Below are 10,272 nucleotides of genomic sequence, written 5' to 3'. Positions count from 1 at the left end.
ATGCATCTTTGCTCTGGAAATTGTTATTGAATATGTTAATGCTGTAATGAAATGCTTCTAATCATGTGGTTATTAAACAATTTTTAAAAAGTGAATTTTTCTGTATGAACCTGTGTATTTTAATAATGAAATGGAGATCTTTTTAAAGGTTAAAACATCATTTAATTTATGTCTTATAGGGTTTATACTGAGTACAATATTGTATAACTGTAATAATTCAACTGTAAACCTAAAAATTTACAGCTAAATTTGAAAGAGATGCATCCTACCTCAGGAAAACGTTATTGAATATGTCAATTGTCTTGTAATGATATGCTTCTTCTAAGTATGTTGTTATTAAATAAATCATTTTTAAAAATTAAAAAAAAAAATTTTAAAAGGGACAGGGCATCCTAGTAGAGGCAGAAGCAGAAGCTATTTATTTACTGTGTCCTACTCATGATGTTTATAGTAATGCCCAACCTTGTTCTCCACAGCATGTTTTCCCTGTGTGAATTTCTGAAGATTTCCTTCCCTATCTGCCTTAATGTCATCCTGGGGAAATGTTTTCCATTATTCCAGACATCAGGTTAAGATACATGAGAAGTGTTTTGGGGGGCTGCTATAAGAGCCATCAAAGAGAGTAATCTCAAACACTTGCCCAGTCCCAAACCTGTACATGTCTGACCTTCTATACATTATAATGGCCATTCTGAAGCAAGTGTTTGACTGGCTACCTTGATCTGATTACATTGTATTTTTATTTGTGAATTCTTAAAATATTTATTATTTTTATTTTTTATGAGTGTATTGCCTGCATGTATGCAAGTACACCCATATCATGCAATGCCCACGGAGGTCAGAAGAGGGTGACAGAGCTTCTGGAACTTGTGTTATAGACAGTTGTTAGCTGCCATGTGGATGCTGGGAATCCAACCCAGGTCCTCTGGAAGAACAGCCAGTGCTCTTAACTGCTGAGCCATCTCTCCATCTCCTATTTGTGAATTCTTTACAATAAAGTGATTCTATTAAATGAAAAAGAAATCCCAAATAATTCAGAAGAATGATAATCTATATGTTTATCTTATTTAGAATTTATTTTGATTAAAAACTGTGTCACTTTTAAAATTGCCAATGTTCACATTAAATCAAGAGATTTAAACATCAAGTTCTTTCAGATGAATTACCCCAAATGTGGAATATTTGAAACAGAAGAGTCTGTACTATTTCTTATTTCAAATATTTTTATTGATTTGGGAATTTCATACAATGTATTTTGATTATATTCAGAATTTCTCCATGTTGCTCCAACACCACCTTGCTATCCCCCCCACCCACCACCTCATGTCATGTTATCCCCCGCCCCCACCTCATGCCATGTATTATTATTTGTCTTCTTTTTAAGGCCTATTGAGTCTAATCTGTGCTTCCCATGTGCTGGGCATGGGTCTGGTCAATCTACCAGGCTTTATACCAATAAGGAAAACTAATTCTTCATCTCCTAGCATTTGTCAATTGCCAATAAATCCTCAGCTAGGGCTTGGGCTTCTTGACCACCTCTCATCCATGCTGGGACTTTGTCTAGTTTGGGTATGAACAGATCTTGTGCACAGCTGTCAGAAGCCTGGCTGATTCATATGTGCAACTACCCGATGGTGTTCAGACAACAGCTTCCTCGTATTCATCTACCATCTTTGGCTCTTGCAATATTTTTAACCCCTTCTTTCACAATGATCCCTGAGCCTTGGGAGAAGAAAGTGCAAAATAGATGTCTTATTTAGGGTTGAGCATTTTGCAGTCTCTATTCTCTGCACATTAACCGTTTGTGTGTGTGTCTCTGTGTTAATCGCCATCTGCTGCAAGAAGAGCTTTCTCTGGGGAGAGTGAGTGATGCACTGTTGCTTTGTGTGTGGAGGCCAGCTGACTTTTTAAGCAGTGTGTATTTCACATACTTTAGACTTAAAATCTACAGTCTTGAGTTTTAGATTCTATGACATTAATTACATAGTCATACAGTTTACTCTAGTCTTTCAAAGGATTCTAGAAGTTTTGCCTATACAGCATTACTTCTGTAATTAAATTAAGTTCTGGCTCACAACTGAACATGGATATAGAGGTGTTTGGTAAAAAGACCAAAGCAGCAGGACTTAAAAAATTTGGTGCTGGTCTGTGCAATTGAAATAAAGTGAAAAGAACTGGAGGGTTGTGTGTCTGTGTGTGTGTGTGTGTCTGTGTGTGTGTTTGTGTGTATTTACAGTAAAATAGCTATGATAACTTCAAAGCAGTAAAATATTTGTTCGGATTTCTACAAAGGTTTTCAATGTCTGGAGTTCAAAATGCAAGTAAACATAGGTTGTATTTTAGGTCTGCATATTATGTTGTAAATATTTGTTTCAGTGTAATCTTATATCCTATTAAATGTTTCATTAATCTTTGAGAATATTTTACTTATTATTTACTACGTAATTATTTCATTTTTGAGAAAGGCCACTGACTTTCACTAAAGACACAATAGCATGCTGAAAACCCAGGCAGAAAAAAAGTTTACTTGACATTGGAAAACAGTTATAAAAAATAAATAAATAACACCCTCATCTAACTATAGGAATACATTGCCAGAGCTGTCAAAGTTTAACTCAGAATAATATAGACACTGAATTTCATATACTAGGACAGATTTTATGTTGACAGGAAAGAGATTGCTCTGGCAAATTGGGAATCACAGTACACCTAGGCAGCCTTTCACTGTTAAAGTTCTAAGGACCTGAACCATAAACATCCTCTTCCTGGAGACTGAGGGGTGGCGCCACTTCCAGGTTCATACAAAGAACAAGAAGCCTGTCTGAGTTACCCTTTCTCTACGCAGAGGTTTGATATGCCAGCAGAGGTTTGATAAGCCAACGTTGGCCGAGATTCACACTGTACAATGAGAAGACTTACAGCTGTGGAAATGAGTTTTGCTATGCCTACCAAAATCCTCTTAGAAAAGAAACTGTTACTACCACAAAAAAACAGTTTAAATTTCATAACTTTAAATGTCAGGAAGGATGGAGTGTCTATTACTATTTTTATTTTTGATTCGTGAAAGACTGTTGACTGTCTGTGTCATCTGTTGACTTGATTCTCAGCATTGGAGGGAATGCTGGCCCTTTTTATTTTCTCGCACAAACCTGGTGTTTCTGGTTGTTATGCATTCAAGTTTTATCACATGTACACCTTCTCAGGAGCTGACCATATTACAAGGAATTCAGATGCTCCTGTCGGGCTGTTCTATGCCCTCACCAAGAATGTTGCAGAGGAGGAGAAGGGAGCCTCACAGAGAGTGGATGGTTCTCTGAAGGTTATCAGTGTGGCCAGGACATCCATGCACATCATCAGTATGAACCGTATACATTGGGCCCTTCTGCCCGAGACATTCTTTTCTCTTCACACCTTCAATTTTGACCAAAATTGCAGAATTACTACTTATATCTTTTCTTAAGCTTTTCCCTGGAACAAAGCAGTCATCCTACACTTCATCCTTGCATGCTCACCTTCTGTAGGGATTAGCCCTGTTCACAGAACCCCATACCTATCCTCTCCTACCTCCAAAGATGGTTAAGTATATCAAAGAAGGGACCATGTCAAACTTATTTTTATCTTGCCATACTTGGCATAGTGCTTCCTATATCATATACCTTGGAAAGAACAAATAGTTTTGATAGATATTATGTCATTTTCCCTGATACTGTGAAATTTCTGTTTGTGTGAAATTTCTGTTTGCGTACTACTTGGTTTTCTTGGTGATACTTAGTATTTATCTGTAAGTACAAAGCCTCTTGCAATTTACAGGCATAAAATCAATGAAGAAATTTGTAAAGTGTCTTGTATTTGGGGGATTTAAGCAGAATACCTTTAAAACAGACACTAATTAAATCTAGAAGCTTGTCAGTAATGAACTGAGTTATCCTGGTAGAACATAGGAAACTTTGTTGCCCACTACAGACTGCTGGGTTCTAATAGCCCCTATTTTAGTTTATTTTGAACTGTGAATTTAGTTCAGGATCTAAAATTTACTGTTTTGAAAAACTACCTCACTGACTTACATTTTTTAAAAAGTGCAAAAGTGTTATTTATCTCTTTTTTTTCCCTCTTTTTTCCTCTTATTACCCATCAGCTTGTCTAATTAGACTTAAGGATCTTTCAATAGGAAGGTATTCATGTCTGGTATTTTAAACCTAGCCAACTATTCTAATAGAACAGGCTTAGACCCTAGAGGAGAATTTATTACTGCCTTATTCCTAAACTAATGTAATTTTAAACTTAGCCTTATGCTCACTGATAAATGTAGCTCTCACCAATCATCGATAAAGCTTTTATTTTTTATTTTTGCATTAAAATAGACTGCTGCAAAGATCCACAACTGTTTAAAATGGAAAATGGAAAATAAGTGACCTTGGGGTGCCTGTAGTCTATAATGCAATCTTTACACCTAAGGTTCAGGGAATATCCTGAAAGATGGGGTGGAAAGACTGAAAGAACCAGAGGACTAAGATGCCTACTGCTAGTTAGCAACTTCTAGACACTCCAGGGAAATTGCACCCATAAAATTTCAACAATAAGATTGTTTAAACAAGGCATGCAAAACAACACCACCAGTTGACATGCCAACAACAATAGGGGGAATTTCACAAGGACCTACCCTTGAAGAAGAGCTTCAGGAAGTTAATGACTGCTGAGAGAGGGAGAATCAGTCTTCTCCTCAAGATGAGCTCCCTGATAGCTTATCCAATCCTAAATTGCCATCCCTAAACTCATACGCATAAAAGCAATATTAAATGGGTACAGTAGGTTATATAAATAATTATAAATATATGTACACATTTGTTTATATGTGTAAGAATAATAATTATAAAAGAGGATGGCATGAAATTGAGAAAGATTGTTGGGGCAGTCATGGAAAGAGTTGTAGGGAGGAAAACAGGTGGAAATGATGTAAATACAGTTCTCATGAATGAAATTCTCAAAATTATAAAGTAATAAAATTTTTCTAGAGCTAGAAAGTTTTTCTATATACTATTTTATGAAAAAATAACAAAAGTAAATCTATACATTCCTTTCCTAAATATACTTTAGCTAAATATTTGAAATAAAAGTTATTTTCTTAAAAATATGGGGCAAGCCAGGCATGGTGGTGCATGCCTTTAATCCCAGCACTCAGGAAGCAGAGGCAGACAGAACTCTGTGAGTTTGAGGCCAGCCTGGTGTCCATAGCAAATCCAGGTCAGCTAGGGCTACAGGGAGACCCTGTCAGAAAAAGAGAAAAAAACATGGGGCTGGAGAGATGGCTTGGTGGTTAAGAACACTAGCTGCTCTTGCAGAGGACCTGGGTTTGAGTTCCAGCACCCATATGACAGCTAACAACCATCCTTAACTCCAATTCCAGGGAACCCAAAGCCCGCTTCTGACCTCCATGGGCATTATACAACATGGGTTCACTTTCAAACATGCAGGTAATACATTTATGCACATAAAATAAAAATTAAAAATTAAATATTTAGTAGAGAAATAATGTATTTGTTTCTGCAGTCACTGAAAGAGTGTCTTTGAATTTTTTGTCCCAAAAGAAATACTTACATTATACTGTAAGTTGAAATAAAATCAGTTGACATGGGCCTTTCTCTTCAGTTTTTTAATTTTTGTAAATATCATGCATGAGTATAGTCATTGCATTATTTCCACGGCTTTCCATCCCCCTCCACTCTTCCATGTTCCCCCATCTTCCTCTCAATTTCTTGTCTGCTTCTTTAATCATTATTTTTGAACTTATATTTTTTAAAAAACATTAAATTATAACTAAATGAATTTTATTATCTAGATTTTAAAAGCACATTAATACTTGTATTACTAATAAATAATACATTAAATAAATAGAAAATATTAACATAGTACACACCTGATGTGTCTTACAAAAAGTTTACAGTAATATTGGATAAATGAATTAGTGACATACATATTGAAATTATTACTTACTTATTTTATAAGAATAGTTTAGTGGCTTGGAAGATGGCCCACTCAGTAAAGTGCTTGCCCATAAACAGGAGTACCTGAGTTTGGTCTCCCAAACCCATATAAAAAGGCTAGGCATGGTGGCATGTGCTTCTAATCTTAGCCCCACTGAGGGAGAGAGGTAGATCCCTGGGACTACCTCTTAGTTTAGTTGATGAGTTCCAGGCCACTAACAGATCCTGACTCAAAAATAAAACAAAACAGACAACAACAAAAAAATAAACAAAACAAACAATATCAACAATTACAACAACAACAGAACCCTGAAGTCAATGGCGTTTTAAGGGATGACAGCTGAGACAATTCTTTGGCTTCTCTAGGCATGCTCACACATTGTGAACTCATTTATGTATACACATTGTATGTATATTCATGTACACGCATGCTCCAGTGCATACACAACTATGCATAAACACACACATTAAAATAAAATAGTGGTTTGTCTGATACTTAATAACATTTATAGCTATGCATTTTCCATGAAAGCAAAAGCCCTTTTGGAGTTTTAGAATCCTGTTGTCGCTACATCAATATAACCCTCTTTGGTTTTTGCTGTTTTTGAGGCAGCATTTTTCTGTGTAGCTCAGGCTGTCCTCTGACTTGCAGTCCTCCTAACTTAGCCTCCCAAGCTAGGATTTCAGGCATGAATCACTTTGTCTAATATCATATAATTTTACTACATTCATTTATCTGTGCTTTTATGTACTCCACAGATTGTATTGTTTTTAATTTAAGTCCTACTATTATTACTTTCATGAATTTTAAAAATTACATAGTATTATCCTCCATTTTTATTTTTCATAAGCTATTGTTGAAAATTTCTGTCAGTTATGGGCTTCAGCAAGGATAAGATGTATTAATTTGATGTTTGTATTAAAGAACTGTAGTAATTAGCTACTTTTATTTTTGAGCAAAATCCAATTTTGCATTTGGATAAATTGTTATTTTTCTGTTATTTGTGGTTTTTTAAAAAAAATATTTTCTCTTATTTCTTATTTTTCTAGTATATAATCACCAAGTAACTATGCCTTTAGGGAATAGTTAAAAAATAAATTTGAAATTATACAATAGATTATATTTCCTGTTTTAATGTATTCTCTTGTAAATATATTCTGGTGACACAATCTTCAAATACAGTAGAGGTTTTGAAAGAGAGGAGAAGTAGAATAATGTGAAACCATACCCACTTTTGGAAGGGTAGAGTACTATTTGTACAGAGAATGCAGCCAACTTCTTGAAAGGACTACAGAGGAAATAATTTCCTCAGGTAATCACTGGATTTCATTAACAACATCAAGAAGAGGGAATCGTCAAAAAAAAAAAAACAGTTCTGTAAATTTTCATAATGATGTACCATAAGGACCAGGTGACAAAATATGTGCCTAAATAATGAGATTGATGTATGATGTGGTTGTAGCATGCCACGTTAGGCTTAGTCTTAGTGATGAGAGTGCCCTGGGAACAGTGCCTTCTACCTACTAAGAGCTGGATGTGGTGGTGTATACCTAGAATTCCAGCACTTGTGAAACTAAAGCAGATTGCTAGGAATGTGCAGCCTGACTTCACTATATAGCAACAGCTAGGCCAGCCAGGGCAGCATAGCAAAGCATTATCTCAAAAATCCATACAAAAAGCCATTAATACACAAGAGGGTGGTCAACAGTCCCTCATTTACGTTTGATATTTTGTCATCCATACAGGTCACCAGGTGTCACTGAACTGAGTAGGTGGAAGATCCTCGTCATGAACCGTGCTTTTAGCAGGAAGAAAGGTAAGAAAACTTGGACATCAAATCAATGTTATATGAAAATAAAACAGAAATGGTATGACAGTTTTCCCCCTTATCAAATCAATGAAGCTTTATTAGAGAAAGTCATATCTGCATGTATTGATGATTAATCTGCTTTGGTTTTATTCCAGTTAAAGAGCAGAGTTAATATACTTAGCTCACAATATACATGAAATTATATGTTCTCTAGCAATTTTATGCTGTGCTGTAAAATTTAACAAAATGATCTGAAATCATTCATTCTGGAAGGGGATTTCTAATATAGGACACAGGACTGCATTCTGTTTAATGTCCTTCCAAAGATTTGGGAAAGAATACTTAAATAATGCTAATCAAATTTGAAGATGACTGAAAACAGGAAGAGATGGCAGTAAGGCAGGATTAAGAAAAGCAGGAAAAGAGCAATTAGTCATCCTCTGTACTGTAAATTTAATTAGATATTGTAAATTGCCAAACAAGAGCTGAGAAAAAATCTAATTATTTATTATTATTCATATAACTTTGTTATTTGGAAGATGTGCCTTAAGTGTTGTGGGTAGAAATTGGCCCAATAATAAAATTAACTGTGATTATCTAACATATGGATAATGAACAGTCCAGAATCAGGGACTAGAATGTTAGTAGTCTGTTCCATTTCATGAAGGTAAGTTCAGTATGTTCTCCCTCCTTCCCTCCAACTCCAGCTCCCCTACCCTTGAGAAGTCAGTTTCATGTATTCCTTAAATCCTCAAGCTCTCTGTGTAGCCAAGGAGAATGACCTTGAACTGCTGATCCCCATACAACTGTTAGGATTACAGGCATCACATTGTTTTGAAGTGCTTGGGATCAAACCCAGTGCTCCATGAACACTAGGCCAGCACCATACCAACTGAAGTAAGGTGAGCAGAGGGTGAAGCGACACATTGCAGTGTAACCCAGAGGACAAAGAAAGACTAGGATAACATTAATACTTTGCACAGACATGTAGCTGGGAATCTGGGATGCAGCAAGGCATGTCTTTCAATACTTGTTTGAAGGACCATCTTTTAAACCACGGGACTTAGTTTAATGAAGGACAAATAAATGTAAATTATTAGGTCATTGATTTAATGTAGGAAAAAACATCCCAGCAGAGTTCTGTGAAAGTAAAGGAGATTATTTGTTACTAAATTTTTGTCAGCAAAGAAGTTAAAACACTTGGATGTTATGCAGAACAATGTATTCAGTAGGAATTTAGATACTATGACCTTTAAGACCCTTTTCAAGTCTGTGAAGCTAGAAATGTTATTCTACTTATTTTTATGAAAAAAGAAAACAAAATGACATTGTGATGTCTACAACTTGTTTCTGATTTAAAACACACACCAAAAGAGAAATAACGTTTCCTTTTAGTAGTAACAAGTTCTAGAAGTCCTCTGACGATACACTGAAGTATTTGTAGTAAAATATTAGTTGCAGTCATAACTCAGCACCTGATTCATACTACCTTATTTAAAGAGCATAACCTTTCTAGACCTCTTGGTATACATAGATACTTATAATTGTTCTTTCCAAAGCTTTACAAGCTGAAGCCCCACATTTGAATTCAGGATTTGCTTGAAGGGGATTTGGATGATGTTTTCATTGACAGCTCTCAGGGACCAGGGTCCAGTACAACTGAATGGGAGTCCTACTCTGATTACCTGATTCATTTATACACAGTGGGAAGACAGCCCTGGGGACAGTTGGGAATGTAAGCACTGGTGACTTCCGGCTTTAATTCATTCTTTTTGAGCTACCATCACTTTCACTTGATTTTTGAGTTAATGATTATCTAGTCAGAAAAGTCTTGATCTGATATTTTATTCCACCTCAAAGTTAGAACCTGATAACAGAAATTTTATCTCAGGTTTGACAAACAGTCCTGACACTCATTTGTTAAAGGAAGAATTTATAAAGCCTCTGCTCCTGCTGTTAAACAATAGCATTATTTAATTAGATTTTAGTTTGGGATGGAAATCTGTAATTTTATGAGAGAATTCAAATATCCCTGACTTCCGTAGCCATAGCATATCTAATTCAGACCGTTTTTGTCCTAACTAGTGTCAATATGTACTGTTCATCATATTTCAAACAAATAAAAAGGTCCTCTGTCAGTAAGAGCTCATTTTTCATTTCATACATTCTCTGTTTACTTGGTCAACATAAGTAGTCCTACTAAGTGGCTTGGAAGTCTCAGGAAAAGAGCTGACCATCTAGTACCTAAACATAACTTTTTTTTCTTTATAATAAATCTATGCACCAGTATTCTGCTGATATTTGATTGAATTAGCTAGTTACCTTATTGACACTCTTTGAAAGTGCTCTAATGGTGTTAGAGTTACTCAGAGATTATTCTGGAAAAAAAAAAAAAAAACTCTTTAAAATTACTTTAAGATCGTAATTATAGAGTAAATTTTATTGCATTTGTTTTACAGATTTTTTTCTATATTTCTGTT

The 10,272-nt window shown here is 35.4% G+C and overlaps 1 protein-coding gene across 5 annotated transcripts in view; it reads left to right on the top strand.

Moving 5' to 3' along the window:
- The window catches only part of Gulp1 (GULP PTB domain containing engulfment adaptor 1), a 328,175-nt gene that overhangs the window by 172,450 nt on the left and 145,453 nt on the right, over positions 1 to 10,272 (top strand). For all 5 annotated transcript variants that reach the window (XM_029564762.1, XM_029564763.1, XM_017798836.2 and 2 more), the window contains one exon: positions 7,728 to 7,798. In XM_029564762.1, coding sequence (XP_029420622.1) covers positions 7,771 to 7,798 — 28 coding nt within the window. In that variant the 5' untranslated portion in view covers positions 7,728 to 7,770. The remainder of the gene's footprint in view (positions 1 to 7,727; positions 7,799 to 10,272) is intronic.

Source organism: Nannospalax galili, unplaced genomic scaffold (assembly GCF_000622305.1).
Source record: "Nannospalax galili isolate Female #2095 unplaced genomic scaffold, S.galili_v1.0 scaffold115, whole genome shotgun sequence".
Taxonomy (NCBI): domain Eukaryota; kingdom Metazoa; phylum Chordata; class Mammalia; order Rodentia; family Spalacidae; genus Nannospalax; species Nannospalax galili.
Note: the sequence above shows the minus strand (reverse complement) of the source record. Positions and strands in the feature narration are given on the sequence as shown.